Raw genomic sequence first — 20,590 nt, forward strand, 5'->3', positions numbered from 1 at the left:
TATTTATGACGCGCCTGGCAGGCCTGCAGACCCTGGTGAACATGGTGAGTTCACTGTCCTCACGTCTCGTGCAAAGGAGCTACAGAGTCATTTACTGCGATAGTGAGCAAGTTCTATGTTTACATTTAGTTTTTATTTCATTTACCACTTTCTCACCTGTGAGTCTTTTATCACATAAACAGGAGCCAAAAAGTAAAGTCTTCTGACTTTTCATTTGGTCAAAAGAGTTTGAGCACAGATCCCCAAAATCAGTTTCTCTTCAGCGTACATGTCCTTTAATACACAATGAATTAAAGGAGGAGTTTTCTAACTAACCTGTCCACAGCTTCCACTTAACAAATGATACCAAATTAAGACTTAAGTCTTTTGCTGCCTAAAGTACACATTATGCATAATTAGCTTGAAAACTAAATGATTGGATACTTGATGCTCGTATGATCAAAAGCCATCATGACTAATTAAGTTTGTAAGCACATTAGGTCACATGTCATCAATCACTCAGTACCCACGTAACTGAAAATGCAACTACTTGTAAACTCTGCATCCAGTTTTTTGACAAAGATAGTGACAAGCGTGAAAGGCTTGAGCACAGACAGGAGGTGTTAATTTAGTGTGTTCTCAGTATGAGAGAGGAAGTTGTTCTGATCTACTGTTAAATGAAAAGTAAAAGAGAACGTTTCTGACTGACTGAGCAGCAGCGCCCCCTGCAGGTTGTAGAGGGAATTGAAAAAGCTTACAGCACCTGGTGTTCCCAGGCGCGCTCCCCTCCAAGTCCCTATTGCGAACAATGGTTGAGCCCTGTTGAGCACCCAAGAGCACAGTTGAGCGCTCAACCCGCCAATCATTGAGCAGGGATTTTCCGCCGCCAATCATTGAGCAGGGATTTTCCGCCAATCAGCATCATGCCTGTCGCCACCTGTCCCGTTCGTCCTGTTCCTCATTTCAGCCGTCATTTCGCTCACGTAAGTCTAATCTTCTTCAGTGTACATTAAACTATCTCGGTGCTGGTTTTGATGAATGAAAAGATTCTCTGAAAATTGGCAACTTCCTGCCTCAGAAACGTCATTGTTTACATATACGTTGTATAGACAACGTAGGCAATTGACAACCTGCCTTCCGGTAGTTTGGCATCTTATTGTTGTGAGAATTTATGCACATTCTATCACTTTTATCATCATGACAGCATTTTAACAAATCTATAACCTATTGTAGTTGTGAAACTTATGATTGTCAATCTATTATATATCTTAGTTTACCTAATCAGTTGACTATAATCCGTTTTACTATCAAAACATGCTAGCTAGCTAGCTAGCTATGTATCTAAAACAGGACAAAATACGATTCTTGTACAGCTGTATTGGAAAACTGAATTATGTTTGAAATATTTTTATTGTGAAGCAAACAGTGTATCAACAGTACATCTATCCTTGATTTATACAATGCTTTGTTAATTTGTGACCTGAATAACAAAGGTTTACAAGTGAAAAACAATAGACGGGAGAAAAAAATCGAAAGATATACAAAATTATAGATGAATAAAATCAAATAAAGAAATGGAAAACTGAATGAATTGATATTTGTTTATGTTGTAAAGGTCAAACATGGAGAAGAAGAGCCACGAGTGCAGTGTGTGCAACAGGACTTTCACTGAGAAGTCTAACCTGACTATAGGCACAAGAAGCTTCATGCTCCAAAGCAGTGTTTCCCAACCCTGGTCCTCAAGGCACACCGCCCTGCATGTTTCCCATGTTTCCCTGCTCCAGCACACCTGATTCAAATAATTGGGTCAGGTCTGAAAGCCGATGAATTGTTTGTACACTTATTGGCTGGTGTTTGCATATCTCTATTCCTGAAAAAAGATGTTACTGCAAGTTTTCACTTTCCCCCAATAGGCAGGATTTCAGAAAATGAGCTATACAACATTTGAAGGGGTATTCAAGGTTGTATGCTGTATGCCAGGCTCCAAAATGGGTTTTAAGCTTCCTAATTACCACAAGAACATAGGCATAAGCCTAATAACATAGGCAATGTACTACAGGTAAATAGGATAGAAAATTTAAGTATCAAATATCTACATGAAACCTCCCAGGCTTGTTCCTTACAAACAAAATTTTTTATAGCAACAATCTTTAACCTGACTTTATCACAATTTCAGATTTCTACATCTGAAATGTATGCAAATTAGCACATAATTAAAGATGTAACACCTAATTTGCATGGGAAAACATAACAATAACACAGTAATAACATAATCTCATCAGTTTACATCAACTCAAACTATTCAAATAATACAAACAACATTCAGCAGCCAAGTGGATTTCAATCATCAAGGCCTCATGCATGCATGACATCTCTGTAAATAAAAGTTCAGGCCAGTGAACACCAGGGGGAGTCCTTCCTTTTGATCCTTTTTTGATCGATCCCAGGATCGGCCTTGATGATTGAAATCCACTTGGCTGCTGAATGTTGTTTGCATTATTTGCAGTTTGAGTTGATATAAACTGATGAGATTATGTTATTACTGTGTTATTGTTATGTTTTCCCATGCAAATTAGGTGTTACATCTTTAATTATGTGCTAATTTGCATACATTTCAGATGTAGAAATCTGAAAATGTGATAAAGTCAGGTTAAAGATTGTTGCTATAAAAAATATTGTTTGTAAGGAACAAGCCTGGGAGGTTTCATGTTGATATTTGATACTTAAATTTTCTATCCTATTTACCTGTAGTACATTGCCTATATTATTAGGCTTATGCCTATGTTCTTGTGGTAATTAGGAGGCTTCAAACCCATTTTTGAGCCTGGCATTCAGCATATAACCTTGAATACCCCTTCAAATGTTGTATAGCTCATTTTCTGAAATCCTGCTATTGGGGGAAAGTGAAAACTTGCAGTAACATCTTTTTTCAGCAACAGAGATATGCAAACACCAGCCAATAAGTGTACAAACAATTCATTTTATTAATGGCAGTAACATGTTGCACAGAGTCAGATAAAGCACCAGATGTTTCTCTGCTCACAATATAAACAAAAATACATATATTCTCATCCAACAAATGTGCAATAGTGCAAGAAAATATTCTTATTTGTATTATTATTATATCACATTCTATTCTATTGGAAGGCCATCATTTCCTCGTCTGAACATCTGGCGTACAACTCTTTTATTGCCACTCCTGACAGCCTGGACTAAGAGCACCATGTCGTCCTTGTTGTAGGCCAGCACTGCACCTGCCAAGGCACTCATGGACGCCCCATTCTTGGAATGGCTCTGTTGGATCACAGCAGGATCACAGCAGGATCCCAGCGGTGCTGCCGGTGGCACACAGCACCCTTCTGCACCCAGTGTCTGAACAGAGTCTCCAGGAAGGAGGAACCGCTGCCACTGAAATGATATCAAGATTTTATACAGCATGTGTTCCTTGTAAAAAGATGTGATTTAATGTTAACTGTTTCATCTGTCAGTTAAATAGTTGATTTCATTATCAGTTATTTGGAATTGTTCTTAAACTTACCGACAACAGTTGTTGTCTGCATATAGGACCTTTGGTGACGGAGCGTTTGCACGTTGGAACCGAGCAATCAGACCGCTCGCCGTACGCCTGCAGCACCCCTCAGACTCAGCTGCCACCACCACCGTCGTCAAGAACTGTCCCCGTTCGTTCAGAACACTGGTGACAGGCTGCGTGGTGCCCGGGCCGTCACCATATATCTTCTTGGGGACCTAAAAAGCAGAACATTCATATTACATTCATATTATTTTATATTACAGTCTTTCCTACAACATGTCTGTGGATTACAAAGTATTCTCACTCAACACTCAGAATCCAGATCAAAGGGATATTTTATACAAACCTTTTTTGTTCCATCAATGCAGAGGATTTCTCCAGTCACATTTTCCCTCCAGATGTCTTGGCAGCAGCCTCTGCAGTCCAGGGTCTGCTGCTCTGCTGGGGGCCTCTGTCACAGTCTTAGCTGCATCTGAACACAGCAGCTTGGCCTCTCCCTGCCTATACAGAGGAATGTGTGGATACAGGTGCTGCTTCAGGCGGGAGTTCAGCTGATGGCTGAAGGTGAAGCTTCTACCACACACATATCACACTCATTCTCTTTGGAGCAGTGTTTCCCAACCCTGGTCTTCAAGGCACACTGCCCTGCATGTTTTCCATGTTTCCCTGCTCCAGCACACCTGATTCAAATGAATGGGTCGTGCTCAGCCTTCTGGAGAGCTTTCAGACCTGACCCAATTATCTGAATCAGGTGTGCTGGAGCAGGGAAACATGGGACACATGCAGGGCAGTGTGCCTTGAGGACCAGGGTTGGGAAACACTGCTTTGGAGCATGAAGCTTCTTGTGCCTATAGTCAGGTTAGACTTCTCAGTGAAAGTCCTGTTGCACACACTGCACTCGTGGCTCTTCTTCTCCATGTTTGCCCTTTACAACATAAACAAATATCAATTCATTCAGTTTTCCATTTCTTTATTTGATTTGATTTTATTCATCTATTATTTTGTATATCTTTCGATTTTTTTTCTCCCGTCTATTGTTTTTCACTTGTAAACCTTTGTTATTCAGGTCACAAATTAACAAAGCATTGTATAAATCAAGGATAGATGTACTGTTGATACACTGTTTGCTTCACAATAAAAATATTTCAAACATAATTCAGTTTTCCAATACAGCTGTACAAGAATCGTATTTTGTCCTGTTTTAGATACATAGCTAGCTAGCTAGCTAGCATGTTTTGATAGTAAAACGGATTATAGTCAAATGATTAGGTAAACTAAGATATATAATAGATTGACAATCATAAGTTTCACAACTACAGTAGGTTATAGATTTGTTAAAATGCTGTCATGATGATAAAAGTGATAGAATGTGCATAAATTCTCACAACAATAAGATGCCGAACTACCGGAAGGCAGGTTGTCAATTGCCTACGTTGTCTATACAACGTATATGTAAACAATGATGTTTCTGAGGCAGGAAGTTGCCAATTTTCAGAAATCTTTTCATTCATCAAAACCAGCACCGAGATAGTTTAATGTACACTGAAGAAGATTAGACTTACGTGAGCGAAATGACGGCTGAAATGACGAACAGGACGAACGAGACAGGCAGCAGTCGGCATGATGCTGATTGGCGGAAAATCCCTGCTCAATGATTGGCGGGTTGAGCGCTCAACTGTGCTGAACAGCGCTCAAACATTGGTGGGTTGAGCGCTCACAATAAGGAGGATCCCAGATCTGCTGAGATGTCCCAGGGACTCCTTTGCTTTTATCCTCACACATTGAACTTTCTCCTCATCTATTTGTTAACAACCATAACCCACTGATATGGGCTCAGAAATAAAGTTTCCAAGGTTTTACAAACACAAATAAATAAATGACAGAGATTTCCTGAGGCCAGATATAAAAAGTGCACTTGCAGCAACTTAACATTTTAACAGCAAACACTGAGAGGTGCTCTGCAAAGTAAATACTTTTACTGGTGGAAGTCTTAGTAAATGTTGCTGATGACACTGTGATACTTTTACCTGAGTGAGGTGTTAAATGCAGAACATTTACCTGGAGTTGAGTATTTCTCAGTGTGATATCAGTACTTGTAAAGGATCTACACCACTTTCACCCGACTCAAAATCAACACCAATCAAATTGAAAGCAGTTAATAATAAGCTTTTATAAGTGAATTATAATAAGTAGACCTGTCATTTGTGGGCCAAATATACATCAGTCCACAGCTGGAAATACTCCCCACAAATGGAGCACTTCAAACCATCACAAGGAACTACAGTACAGCTGTTTGATCAGGTTATTTATCCTTAAAAATGTTCCCGTATATCAAATACTGAGTTGATATGTTAAGAAAAGACAGAAGTTAAACTTTACTGTCAAGTAGCTGCAGTGTGACCACCCTACCATGTACTAGCAGAGTCTGGAGTCGTGTCTCCCAGTTAGCAGAGAAGACGGAGTTCATGGTGGCGGAGCTCTCTGCGGTGGCGCGTCTGTCCGGCCTGCTGACCCCGGTGCAGATGTTTAGTTCATTGTCTTCACACCGTGAAATGAAGCTGCAGGGTCGGATGTTGAAGTGTTAATATCTGGTTCTTTGGACAATAAATTCAGAGCATTTGCTAATGATAAAATGGTCTTTTTTTCAGTCTGTGATGTTGAAGTGTTGGAGGGCAGCCGGGCCGTGCAGAGACCTTTTGAGGGGCAGGTGCTCAAAGTCAAAAGGGGGCACATGGAGCATGACTTTGAAACACTCCTTTTATTTTTGCTTTAACGTCCTCTCCTTACGAGGCATCTCTGCAGAATGAAATATGATTGATAAACTATAATCTAATCAGGGGCGGACTGGGGCAAAAAAGTGGTGAATACTAGAGGCGGATGATGGAAGGTGGATGATGGCGGTGGAACAAATATGTTGATTGTGGGAGACACAAAAATATGCATGTAAACAAAGTTGTACACAATTATGGTGTTAAGCATCACACACATTTTAATTATTGTTTTATTCATTTCTCTAGATGATTTTTCTTATATGTGTATGTATATGCCTTTACCTCGTCAAGTGTGCATAGGCTGCTTTCCTCCCTGACACTTTCACTCTGTTGGGATTTTAGTTGAAGTTTTGGGGAATTCCCATATAAAAAGTTGCATTAAAATAAACAATATAACTACGGAAAATTGGGCTTTAACAGATAAGTAAACACAGGTAAAAAAAAAAAATTTGCATGCTGCACACGAGTGAACATATTTTGTAGCTTCACTAACCGTTACAAATAGTAAATGCATTTGAAATGTTAAAATTTACTTAAAGGCATGGTTGGTAATCCTGTTCAGAAACACATTTTGTAATACTGGGTGAAATGGTCCGTCTATCCTTAGAGTAATCTGTATATGATGTATTTAGAAAAAGGGCCGAAAATAATCAGACCTCTGTGGCAGCTGCAGGACTGACAAAAAGCTGACCATTTCATTTTCATGAAATATATACAGGTGAATGAGACATGAGTCCCACCGTCAGATGCGCGTTCAAGTTTGTGGGGGCGTGGCTTTCGATGGAGCACTGATCCATCCTGCTTAGCGGAGGTGCTACTTTCAAATCTTGCTAGCTCTCCAGGATTACCAACCATGCCTTTAAATGTATTTAATCTCCTACATCATGTTGTTTGATATCTATGTTTAACGCCTGGTCCACACACGATAATGACGTTTTTACAGCCAAACTATCCTAAATGCGTTGTGCTTAGAGTTAGCAAGCTAGAAAATAATGTCCTCATTACAGCCACCTACATGACGAGCATCCTCCTCCCGGTCACGTTCTCCTCCAGATGTTGACGCAAAAGCTGCAGGTGCTGCTGAGGATGAGGATGATGCACCAGCAGAAAATATATTTGTAATTTTCTGACACTTGGCCGCATCTGCTTGTAGTGCGTGCCTTTTCTTTTCTCTCAATTTTTGCGCTCCTCCTTTACGTTTCTTCTCCATTTTTGCACTGCTGATTGATTGATGAATTGACAGATGAAGAGGAGGAGGGGCCTATACCTTGGGCCCTCCAATGTTGATTAGCCAGACACTAGAGGAACTGTTAACATTGGTTATCACATTAAAGGCCAGCCCAACTACATTAAAACTCTATTTTCTTTTCTTTTTTTGCTAGCCCCCTTACCCACCGGGAAAAGTCCCAGAACTCCCGATGGCCAGTCCGCCCTTGAATCTAATGCACATAAAACACACACACAGTGACATTTCATACTTTTTTCAAGGCATACGCGGTATAGCTATGAATTTGCTCCATGGTGCTGATTCATAATGTGCCCTTAATTATTCGTAGTGCTGATAATAAAGTAAAAAATAATTAAATCATAGAAATTATGTATTTAAATGTATTTGTGCTTGACTATCCACTTTGCGCAAGACAACAAGGTTATAAAAGTTATATATTTTATATTTATGCATATTATATGTAATTTGTGCGTATACAAATGTTATAAACAAGTACTGATTCGTTTAAATGAGAGGTTGAGAAAATCACAATTCAAATTCTTCTAATTATTATTGTCATTGTTGTTGTATTTATACTAATATTGTCCAAAATGATGTGAATAAGCATGTAGGCTACATTGAATAGTTTTAGTGAAATAACCTATGCCTCATTGCCTCTAGTTACATACACGTAGGAAAAACACTGCAACTCACTTGACGGTAAAATTATTCATCTCTCTAATGCACTTTGCCCATGACAAAAGAAACATAGAGAAACAAAAAGAAGCCATACATACAGGCATACAGACAAGGGTTGCCAATCGTCCCTTGAAAAACGGAATCGTCCCGTATTTAGAAACAAAAGCACCTGTCCTGTATTGAGCTGAAAAGGGACGCACTTTGTCCTGTATTACTGTGAGAGTCTAAAAATAGTCAGTATCATGCCAATGGACATTAATAACAGGGGGTTACATGAAAATGTACGGTAAACTTTTTCCCAGGCCCTGTCCTGCACTGTGACTGACCAATGAGGTCAGCATATTCACACACAAGAATACGCTCATCCCATTGGTCGAGGAGTTACTGTGTATATATTGTTTCATATTCATAATTAAATAATTCATATAATTATAATTATATGGATAAAATTATGGACAGGAAGAAAAGAAAAAAGAAGATCTATCTATCTATCTATCTTTCTAATATATATTATTATAATTGTTTCATATATATATTTCTTTAGTTTAGTTGCACAGAGATTAGCTAGTTATTTAGAAAAGAATAGCTTAAATGTAGGGTAGGAGATCCTGGATTTTGAGTCCAGCGAAGCTGCATTTTGAAAATACACAGGTAAAAAGTCCCAACCCTTTTCTTCACTTTCCCCCCGAAGGCACGCCTCTAGAGTACATGAACGCGCACGAGCACGAAGGTGCACGAGCGCTGTTCTGACAGCAAGCATCGATCGTTGCCGTATTTTTAGTATTTAGTATTCAGTTTATGCTAACTATATGTTTAATAATGCTAGGTGCTAGCCAAGCTGGCTCTAGTTTAGCTTCCTGCCAAGCTTCTGGACGCGTAATTCGTTCACGGAGCAGGGTACGCGCACAGGGGGAGGGGGGGGGAGGGAGGAGCAGATTGCAGTTTGATAGACGGCATCAGAATCCAATCATTGTGAACGGTCCGTTCACAATGATTGGATTCTGTTTTTCCTAGATTGTACGTTCTAGAGGCTACTAAAACTTTTCATATTTGTGTCAAAACTTTTAATTAATTGGTTGCAATGGGGGTGTGAAGAGTATTTCAAGCAATATGTAAAAAAATGTTCCAGAAAAAGAACCCCTACCCCGCCTTTAATAGATACTACTGTGCAGAAGGCAGGAATACCAGGTTTCGCAGGGTGTTTAGAGCACACTAGCATGATTTGGCATCAGATTCAGACAGCCAAGATTGAGAAAAAAGACTTGCATGTTAGAGAAGAAAAGGTGTAGAGAAGAAAAAGCTTAGTTGGAAAGAACTGTGGAGTTTGGATGAAAGGAGTATTAGATTTTTGATAGAGGCAACATTTGATGTATTGCCAACTCCCCAGAACCTAAAACTCTGGGTAAACGGAGACCCGTTATGCTCGTTATGTTCAGGTACTGCAACTCTAAGGCATATTTTGTCAGGTTGTAAGGTTAGTCTGTCACAAGGCAGGTATACATGGCGACATGACCAAGTATTAAGAAGCTTAGCTGCAGGTATTGAAGATAAACGAAGGCAGGTAAACTTAGGAGGGTCTAAGGTGACGAGAGTTGCAATTCAGTTTGTTCAAGAGGAGAAGAAAGTTAATAAGACGATAAGGAGGCACGGCAGCTTGGAGGATGCTTGTGACTGTTAGCTATGAACTAACAGTGCAATAGTACCCGTTCATTCATTAATTCGTCTTAAAGTATTGGTGAAATAAAGACAGATAATGGCTGTATTGTCAATGTCCCCTGTTCACTCCCGTTATATGGATACGCAGATCTCGAGTGATCTAAATATCGTTATCGGTGAGTAGATTAACGTATTTTATGCCAGAATTAATGTCCAGGTTTAAAAAAAACCAAAAAAAACTTCTCCTTTAAAGTAACAAGTCTCTTAAAGGGGAACTGCGGTTAAGGGGAACATTAAGCCTCTTTTATGAGTCCCCCTCACCGCTTTTTGATGTTTACTGCCGTCTTTGGTATTTGCCTAATTTTGATTCATCTCAACCTGCTTCAGAATGGCAAGTCATGTGCATGTCCAAAAAGGTCCGTAAAAGCACCATAAACGTCCGTTTTCAAAATCATCAACTCACCGGAGTGGTTACTGGTGTGCACGGGTAATCCATATCAAATTTCGTTGCGAAAAGTTGCTTCTGTCGTGTTTTATTTGACATTTTGTAAATCCCATTGAGTTCTATTGAAGACTGGATGTTCGTTGATATTACTCCGCCATCAAGTGGTGTGGAGTATAGCAAGTCAGATTCAACTGCTGAGCGGAAGTTTATCCACGGCTGTGAGGTGGCTAAGAAAATAGTGCGGGCATGAACGAGCTGCCAAATAAAACACGACAGAAGCAACTTTTCGCAACGAAATTTGATATGGATTACATACATGGTTACATAATAAGGCAGTTGTAAGGGATACGAATGCTAATGAACTCTACCACTATGTGTGCATTGAAACATGTTCAAGTCAATAAAATTACAGCCAGTCCTAGTTTTCCACTTCATAAGCCCCTACTTCTGGGGACACGGCCCCCGATAAAAGGTTTATTTGGTGATCCGGATGCTGACATAAGGCGGGATTCGAACCAGGCACTTTTCCACTGGCGACTTACGGTCTCCCGACAACCCCATCGAGCCACCGACTTTAGCCTTGAGAAAAAAAATCACAACACAAGATTGCCACATTCTCTGGGAATTGAACCAAGCGCCTCTGACTATCCGAGTAATTTCCTGTTGTACTGAGTTATAGTGTCTCCTTCCTGTAATTCCAAGAGATATACAGAGGGGGTTACTGAGCAGAAAACCAAAACTGCATGAAAGTTTACTGCAAGTTTAAGTTGCTTAGTTAACTGCACCTTGATATGGACAATCACATTTACTCTACATGTACGCACTCTGTATGTGTAGTTCATTTAACATCATTGAAATAATTTAACACTAGCTCTTAATGTTAATGCAAAATCACAATTCCTCCTTTAGCAGGGGTCAGTGGTCCCTTTTGTTTTTGAGAATCAAGAATTGGAGGTAACGACCCTAAACACTCAACTTCATGGTACCACCCCCCCCCCCCCCCCCCGAAAAAAAAGGGACACCTTTTAGAGACTGTGCTAAGGGGAGAAATTTGGATTTCTGCAGTTAGCTACGTCAGTATTTCTCAACTCCAGTTTTTGGAGGGGGGTGTGTCTTAGATGGTTCAGATAGATGGAACATCAGCAGGCAAGTGCAGAACTTGAAAACAAGTTAATTCATTTGAATTAAGTGGGAGCAGGGAACATCCAAAACACACGGGGGTCCCTGAGGAGCGGAGTTGAGAAAAACTGGTCGTTGTGCTTCAAGATAAGACCACCAGACAGTGCATTTTTGAGGATGTTTCATGGTTAGTGGATTGTTCCAGACATTTAAACTCCAGTGGGGACTTTCACCTTGACAGCTAACCAGCTCACATACTGCCAACATTTGGCTCATTTTCAACAATTCATGTAGGTTATGCTCCCGGTAGTTTCATACTTGTTAACAGAACATCCAAAAGTATTTTAAAGCTTTCTATGTTCTGATATAATTACTAAAAAAAATCGTAGGTAATTACTGTAGAGCAGAAACAATCACTATGTTTTATCCAGAAGAATAAACTGATCCGACTGTCTTAAATAAAATGGAGTTGCTCATCCTAACATTTCCAGATCTACGGTTTCTTTTTTAAATCTGTATTTAAAGCATTGCCTTTTACACTGCACTTATATTCAGAGTTATAAACAACAAGCCTTCTACTACAGGTAAGTTCATTTAAAATATCACAGCTTTTACCATTAACTATGAACTATATTTCTATAAATTTCATTGTCCCCCTTATCTTCAATTCATTCAAGTCCCACATATCATAACATCCATGCTATTTTTAATCCAAAAACTAAACTTTTTCAAATTTGGGTATATCTTCAGAGTTGTGATAGTTTTCATTGCAAATATAAACTTCTCAGACGTAAGAGCTTCCTCACCAACATGGCGGACTGAACACATTTTATGTAATTGTCACAGTGTAGTCAGGTGAAAAACAACCTCATTATGTAGCAACATCAACGATTCTCACACTCTCGTTGTGTTTATCTTCTTTATTTGCTTATATTGAGCATTCACTTATTTTCACTTTTATTATTATTCTCACTATTTTTCATGTCTCTTGGAATGTGTGTTTTAACAACTCCACGTCTGTTTATGAAACTGACACCTCCTTTCTCTGAGCAAAGTGCTTCGTTTAACAAACTAATCTACATTTATAGCTATATGTACGTCACATCACAAGAGGGATGACGAGTCAGAGATGAGGACAGTTTGGATCCATAGCGCGCATTTATAACATGTCATTTATTCATTATCACGTGTGCATTTACTTTGACATCATTTACGGGTCATTTATTAATTGGAATTTGACTCGGAGTCTCAGTTGACCGACAGAAGACCAGCAGACTTTAATGATGTAACAGTTTCTCCCGTCTCTCCAAAGGTGTTAAACGCGGGAAGAGGTCTCACTCTGATTCGTATACCGTATCGGTCTCAACGACTATGAATTTAATAAAATGTTAAGACGGTAATTCTACAGTGTGAAAATAATCAAACGTCCACACGTGTGTGTGCTCAAAGTATTTGCTATAGATTGATTCATTGTGTAGCAATAACGTCAAAGTGGTACATCACTCCATAATAAACGATCTTCAGCACACACGCCCTGCCTGCCTCAGTACCAGCGCATCTCTCCCCCGCGGGGTTTCCCCCCTCCGTTTGCACCAAGATTACAAAAAAAAAAAGAAAACATGAACGGGACGAGGCCTTCTTGACGCGGACAAACACTGCTTGGACCTCGTTTTCCTTCTCGAGCTCTTCTCTCGCGCTTCGTTATGTCTTTGAGCCTGCCGATTCTCCCGCCATGCCCGCTGCTAACTGCAACCTGCCGCCCTCGCTGCTCCTCTTTCTGCCGTCGCTGCTTCTGATTTCCCCCTTGCATGGGTCGGTGAGAGCAGCGGAGGAGGGCGGCGGCCTGCCCTCCTCCTCCTCGCCCGGGGACAATGGCCTCGAAGCCGCCGTAGGAAACACAGACACGGGCGACCCGGAGCCATTCCTCACCCGGCCGGCTCTGGCAGCAGGTAAACAAACACAAAGGGGATCCGCTCGGGCAAGTCCTTGTTAGAGAACTGAAGAGGAAGCAGGGAGACGAAACTAAATTAGGTTATTTTCCTCTGTTAAAATTAAACCAATGGCTAGTTAAAGTAGTTTCCTGAGAATAATACTGTACACACACACACGCATATGTATATATACATACATATCTCTCTCTCTCTATATATATATATATATATATATATATACACAATCCAGATATGGATATTACTTAAAGGCAGTCCAGCCAACTAGTGTAATAGGATTAAGATGTGCAGTATAATGTTGAGGTTTGAAGGATTAAGGTTTTTATCTTTTTGGCCTGAGCGGGTCATGTATTAATCCTGCGCTGCTCTGCTGATACAGTAACCTGTGCTCCCTGGTGTTTACATTCTGAGTTTCTGACCCAGTAAAGACACAGAGGATTAAAACCGAAGACCTAATCATACAGTGTGGCCTATAATGAGGAAAAGCTTAAAGACGGATGAGATCTGACGTTGCTGAATAGGTGAAGGTTGCAGAGTGGCTGCTCCGCTCTGCTGTCACTTGGTTTTGATGTATTTTTCATCCACCCAGCAGCTCAGCTGTGCTCACCTCATCACTTTTTCATGGCGAGACAAAGGTTACCGAGCTCTGCTGAGAGGACGCACATGAAGACACACGTGTGCCACTCTGATTTGAATCTGCTCTTTTTTTTTTCCTCCCCCTTGTGCTTCTCTGCAGAGCCCCGGTTTGCCCTGAAGGTACTGGTGAGGGATCTGGTGACTCGTCAGCCGCTGTCGGGGGCCTCGGTGGACGTTTACATGAACCACACTTTGAGGAGTTCTGCCCAAACTGGGGAGAGGGGGGAGGTTCTGCTCTGGGTGGAGTACGGTCCAGGCATCAGTCTGACTCTTTTGGGTAAAATGGAAGGCTATGTACCCACCCCCCTGCCATGGAGCACCACCAAGAGACCGAGTGAGTGACGAAGGGATTCTTGTGTTAAAAATGATCCACAGAAGAGTCAGGGGAGGCTTTATTTGTGGGTCTTTATTTACAGTAAATCTAACGCTGCTGCAGTATTCATGATAATTACAGACTAATGAAGCATACAACTTGTTTGAGGTTTGCACGTCGCCTCCTGTTTTATTTAATTGTCATAGAGTTGAGATGTCAGAAGCAGCCTTTGTCCTGCACAGGACCAAATGAGGAATGGGGTGGGGGTCTACAGTCGATCTCTTGTAGCTGTGTGAGGGGACCCTGATCTATTGTTCCAGTTCCTCCCATGGGTCTGAATATGGAAAAGACACTGCAGGGAGGTAGTGGGTTGCAGAGAGGCTGGAGCAGGTGGCTCTGCATTATCAGAGCCGCCTCCCTTTTGTGCTGCCAAGCCAGACAAGTGAACCATAACATGATTTGACTACGATGGCGCCATCTGCTGGTGACGTCACCGGCCTGTATCTTACCAAACAGGTCAGAGGAGAGGATGCTTCTTAACGACGACTTCCTCTTTGTTTGATTTGCAGTTTTCTCTGCTGTGACGCTGCTGCTGCTCCCTCACAGTCAGGGCAACATCTGGTTGTTTGAAGACTCAGTGCTCATCACAGGGAAGCTACCTGGTAAGTTTTTGGAGAGAAAATGACAACCTTTTTGTGCCGTTGGACATTTCACCCCCTGTGGATAAACAGCGGTGCAGAATGGATTAATAAAACTTGATCACATCATTGTTTTCACAGATAGCTTCTCCCAACCAAAGGTCAGGTTCCCCAAAAGCCTCCTCACGATCCCTGATAAAAGCAACGTCTCCTCAGTGATGGCGTACCTGACGGTGCCGCAGCACCACCTGGCGAAGGACTGCGCTAACTGCACGCCAGGCATCATCAGCAGCAAATCTGGTGAGCATTTAATAAAGCATCATTAAGGCCCAAATTGATTTCTTTAGACTGCATTTTCATTTCTGGATTTACACGCATGTAAAAATACAGAAATAAATTCAAATGAGCCACCTTGAATTGTCAGAATGTATTGAAAAGTATATCCTTAAAAAATTAACACAGGCAAAAAAGGTACCACCTACACAATAGTTGGCACCATTGTGTTAAATTAAAATGAGTTCCTTATAATAAACACTAACCTAAATTAAATTTCAGTGTTTACATGACATGAATAAACCATAGAAATGATGGTTTTCCTTAATTAATAGAGTCTATTTCCAGTTTCTTTCTCACAAGAGTAAAGAAAAGGGAAAAGTCAGCATGGAGCTACCGACACATCTATGGAAGAGTGGATTTAAGCTGAAAAACAAGCTAAAACTAAGAAATAAATGTTTAAAATTAAATCTGTTTTTTACTAAATCTGTTAAAATATTATGAAAGTGCACTACGACAATACTTAAACATAGAAATGCTTCACGTTTACTTCTTTGTAGTGTTCAGAAGCATCGAGCTGAAGGCGGTGGCAGCTGTAAGTGTCCTGCTGTACTCTGGTGGCGAGGAGCTCCAGGTTCGAGGTCCAATCCAGATTAGCCTGCCACTGGGGCACAACACGTACCTGAGGGCCTCCGATACGGTACCTGCTTGGGCCTTCAACATGAAGACAGGTAGGAACAAAACTTACAGAGAATCAAACTCAGAAAATATGACCAGAACATGCTGACATACTTGCATCGATGCCGTCTGAAGGTGCCTGGGAGAATCACGGTCTGGGAATAGTTAAAGCAGTCCGTAATGAGCTGGTTTGGACCTACACAGCCTCCCATCTGGGTTACTGGATCGCTGCCCTCCATCCCTCATCAAGAGGTATATCCTCAACCTTCACTGTCACATATATTTGTCATAGGTGTGGTACCGATACATGATGACAAGATTTAATCTTCTAGATTATTTCGGACATGCCAGCTCGATGGATTTCATATCTTACCATACCTACCTGTTGATGGGAATACTTGGGGGAACTCTGGCCACAGTCATCGGATTTCTGTCCTTGCTTCTGTGCCACTGCGGGTATGAAACGGACTCAGACTTGTTATAAGTTCGTTACAAATTTCAGATTGTAGCTGAGTGTCATAAAAAGTTTTGTTGTTCCCATGTCCAGAGGTTCCAATCGAGAGCCCCGGAGAAGGAGGGCACGCTTTTCCAAACTCACGGTGGTTAAAAAAGACCAAACCACCTCCACCCACATGGAGGAGGGTTTGCTGTTCCGATCGGGAGACAACAGCCTCGCCTCCTGCAGCGTCCAGTGTGAGCCATCGTCCACGCCGAGGCACAAAGCCAACTACAACATCTACGTGGAGGATCCGGGGAGTGTCCCGACGGCTCGTCTTTATGAGAACATCACTGGGGATCGGACAAAGGGGTCCCAGCTCCCCCCTCACTACATCAACAGTGAGGAGGTGGCTCGGATACGGGAGAAAGCGGAGCAGAACCGGGCCAACATGAACGAAAACTTTCAAGATAAGCTGGTTCATATCTACAACCAGCCCGTGGCTATTATTCAGGCTTCGGAGCTGTTCGGCGCTCAGGAGCAGCAGCTGTCCGGCTGCAAGTCCGCCACTTTCCCCCGAAATGGAGTCGAGTATGATGCTCACTCAGAGCCTCCAAGTAAAGACAGTTACACCCAGACACTACCCAAAGTCCCCCACCATCACTCCCAAGGTGGCAGCAGCCCACAGCAGAGCAGCCAGGATGACCCCCAGCCTCTGGAGACTCCCCCACCAGGACAAGGCCCTAACGCTGGGGTGTGGGGGCGCTACTGTAACCTTCTTGAATCCTCTGTCTCTGTGCCTGGGACTCTTAATGAGGCAGCTGGTATGGAGGCCTTCAGTAGCGGGCACGGTGTGCCCAGCGAGCTGCAGGGGATTTCTGAGCGGACCTTGCTGGAGCTGACTCGTGGCAAGTCCTCATCGTCCCACCCCAGGGCCTGGTTCGTCTCCTTAGAAGGAAAACCTGCCGCTCAGGTTCGCCACTCCATTATCGAGCTCCAGAGCCGCCATCGCCCACCGAGCAGCAACGACACCAGCCTGGACTCGGGCGTAGACATGAACGAGCCTCAGCAGAACATCCGCGAGACAGATCGTGACAGGCCTTCAATCAGGGGCTCCTCGCTGCAACATCACAGCCGAGGGGGGCGGTACGGCGATGAGCAGGACCTGAGCAGTAGTGAGAGTGGCACCACTACCACTTGTACACCAGAGGACCCTTACCTGAGGAACATTTTAGACGGGAGCAGTGGGGCTATTCCTAATATTCCCGAAGAGCGAGATGGGATGGATACGTCGAGCGCTCAGGAAGACAGCGAATCGAGAGGCACGCCGCCTCCTCGGCGTCTGAGGAAGGTGAGGGAGAAGGGGAAGGCAGAAAAGAGAAGTACCAAACACATGCGGGAGGGTCGACCTCTGAACAAGAGAAGTTAGGCCACGGTTCACTGCAGACATCAAGACGAGCGTTTTAACATCACGCTGAATGTTTTGGAATCATTTTCACCACTTGTGTTCACACAGGCATTGTTGTTGAAGTCTGTGATTGTACAACTTTGCCAAAGAAAAGCATAAGCTAGCTGCTGTTTGACAAGTTTGTGCACCCCGTTTCGTCACTCCCCCTAATCTGAAGATCACCAGCGAGATTTTTAACAGCAAACGTCTGTGTGAACATGATATCCCACAGTTCCCAGCACTGGCATTATAGAGGGTGCCTTCCTACTGCCTGTAATCATGAAACATGATTCTCCTAAGACACAGGATTTGTCTACATTTAGTAAAATCTGGTGAGTTTGCAGGATGGACACAGTGCACTTATCCTCACCATAAATGCCTGCTGTAAATTTAATAAGATGAAAAGGTTTTCCCAATCCTCAGTGCTTACACCTTGTATTGATATCTTACTGCCTCAAAACAATCTAGCGTCAACTTTCCACATGACACCAACACTAGACTGAAAGGATTTTTGAGAAAAACGATGTACAGTGTAAAGCTAAGCTGCCATTTTGAAGCTCACGCCTGATAGTCAAGGTTTTAAACCGACGGTTGTTTTTTGTATGCATGAAAATGAGTCTTTCCTTGTGAGTGTTATCACAATTTACATTTTATTGTAGAGCTAACGCGATATCATATTAGCCGTTATGTTACTTGGTTCCTGAATTGTTAATTTTACCGTCTGGTTTTGAGAGGAGACTCAGTGTTCTGCTGTCAGCTGTGTCCAGTCCAATCCCAGGACTTCTACACTACAATTATGGTAGGGTTTAATTAAAGAACCCACATTATTCTCAGTTGAAAGTTCCTCATTTCATTTAGCAGATCTAAGATATAAGAAGTTTATATGCGTTAATGTTAAAAAAAAAAAACTAAAAAAAAAACAGTGTTTTCCTCTTATTGTACATAGATGCAGCACTTCTCATCTCATTCTTTTCTGAACCGCTTCGTTTTAGCTCCGTTCTCTTTAAGAAAGCCTCCCGAAAGGCCCGTCGTCCTCCGATTGGGCAAAAATGGCGCGAGGCTCGTGCTCACGCTCCTTTTGAGGTGCGCCAAACTAGCCAGTCCGCAGACTTTATGCAAATGTAGTACATGGTGATGTCGTGAAGTAAAAGAAGAGCCTGGACTTCAAACGACAGTTCAGAAGCAGTGTGTTTCATGGCAGAAAAAACTTGATTAATGTCGACTTTTCAGGTGGAACTTTGCCAACATTTTACATGCACTGAAATCTGAAGTTTGGTGCCTTGGAGACCTGCTTGTAGCTGTACCTGTATCTGTATCCCCAAACCTGTTATTGGTCATTAAAAAAATATATATATATGTATAGTATTCACCTGTGGATCAGCATTACCATCAGACTGCTGTTTAGTATTAAGAGAGAAAAAAAAAATGGATTTTTAACTAATATTTCAAAGCAAATGGCTCAAACGACTGCAGTGGTTGTACTGGTTGGCGAGTTGGAAGATCAGCTAGTCGGCCATTTTGGTCCAGCAACAAATATCTAGTGGTTTAATTTAGATTTTGAACCCTTTGTATCCCATTCACACCAACATGGTTCCGTTCTGATTTGTGCATCTAATTTGTAACAATTCTGAGTATAGTTCCAAGAATAAATTGGTTTAGAACATAAACAATTGGTTTATGAAACCAGGTTCCAAATGCAAACATATAACTGGTCTTATCGATCTTATCGACGTGCTCAACACTGATTCACAAGACACAAAGAGTGCGACCAGTTCAAGAACTGGAGTTTGTTTGTTAAGAAGGGGCATTGTTGCTGTTACAACTCCAATATGAAGCTAAATTAAGGGATTGGCAAATCATAAAGGCTGATAAAGGCTTTAAAATGAAATATTAGCATTGGCCGAGAATCGTAAGGTCAGATTTGTCTTGGCTGTGGTTAATTTTCAATATTGTTGCTGTTAAAGCATGTTAGATCGGATGAAAAAAATATTTTATCCCCTGTGACTTTAAATTTGAGCCATCACCATAAGCAGAGAAACAATATGTCCAAAATTACAACATAAAATGCTGATTTCTATTCAAGCATTGGCAATATGTAAAAGATTATTATTATTATTTTTTTAAATGCCATGTTGTGAATCCTGGTTAAATTAGGTGTTTTTTGATTAAATTTTCCCCAAACTATTAGCCATATTCCTCTCCGGATGACTTTGTTGATTCCTTTTTTCCATCTGGCAACATCACAAAATGTCAATTATCTATTAAAGAGCTTTATGACTAAATTCCTACTAAACATATGCCATTCCTGTTAGCCTAAGCTGTACTCAGTGCTTAGTGTAGTTAGTGCTAACGTGCTCAATTGAGATATCGAACATTGCAAACACATCTGCTTAGCATGCTAGCTTTGTAATTAGCACGGTGACATGACCATTTAGCTTTTAGCACAGCTTCCACAGCTGCTAGCGAAGCTGCCGATGATTGATCATTTAGACGAGAAAGTACGTCATTGTAGTAAAATGTCAAATTTAATATCTATTCTGTGCAAGCTGACGTGGCAGCTTTAGTGCCGAGCTGCAGCTATGAACCACATCACGCTTTATACTGCGCAGGGGCGCCGCGGCTGCACGGACAGGCGGCATTCCCAACCATTTCTGGTGGGTTAATCCAACAGTGAAAACAGATAACGTTTGAAAATACTCGCCATAAGCTCTTCTCCAGCAATATTTCCACGAAGTCACATTTAAAAGCGACTTATATATTTAGTCTTCCATTATAGTACTACTGTTGCATTCTTCTACTGATGAGTTAACTT

General features: G+C 41.7%; 1 protein-coding gene across 1 annotated transcript; it reads left to right on the forward strand.

Annotated features, from left to right (window-relative positions):
• The first annotated feature begins 12,928 nt into the window (after positions 1-12,928).
• fam171b (family with sequence similarity 171 member B) lies at positions 12,929-18,611 on the forward strand. The gene is made up of 8 exons (XM_075477567.1): positions 12,929-13,357; positions 14,094-14,327; positions 14,876-14,968; positions 15,086-15,244; positions 15,778-15,948; positions 16,031-16,147; positions 16,228-16,351; positions 16,443-18,611. Exons 1-8 carry the CDS (start codon positions 13,141-13,143, stop codon positions 17,758-17,760), a joined length of 2,433 nt encoding a protein of 810 aa, XP_075333682.1. The 5' UTR covers positions 12,929-13,140; the 3' UTR covers positions 17,761-18,611.
• Positions 18,612-20,590: the final 1,979 nt, after the last annotated feature.

This window comes from Odontesthes bonariensis, chromosome 11 (genome assembly GCF_027942865.1).
Source record: "Odontesthes bonariensis isolate fOdoBon6 chromosome 11, fOdoBon6.hap1, whole genome shotgun sequence".
NCBI lineage: Eukaryota > Metazoa > Chordata > Actinopteri > Atheriniformes > Atherinopsidae > Odontesthes > Odontesthes bonariensis.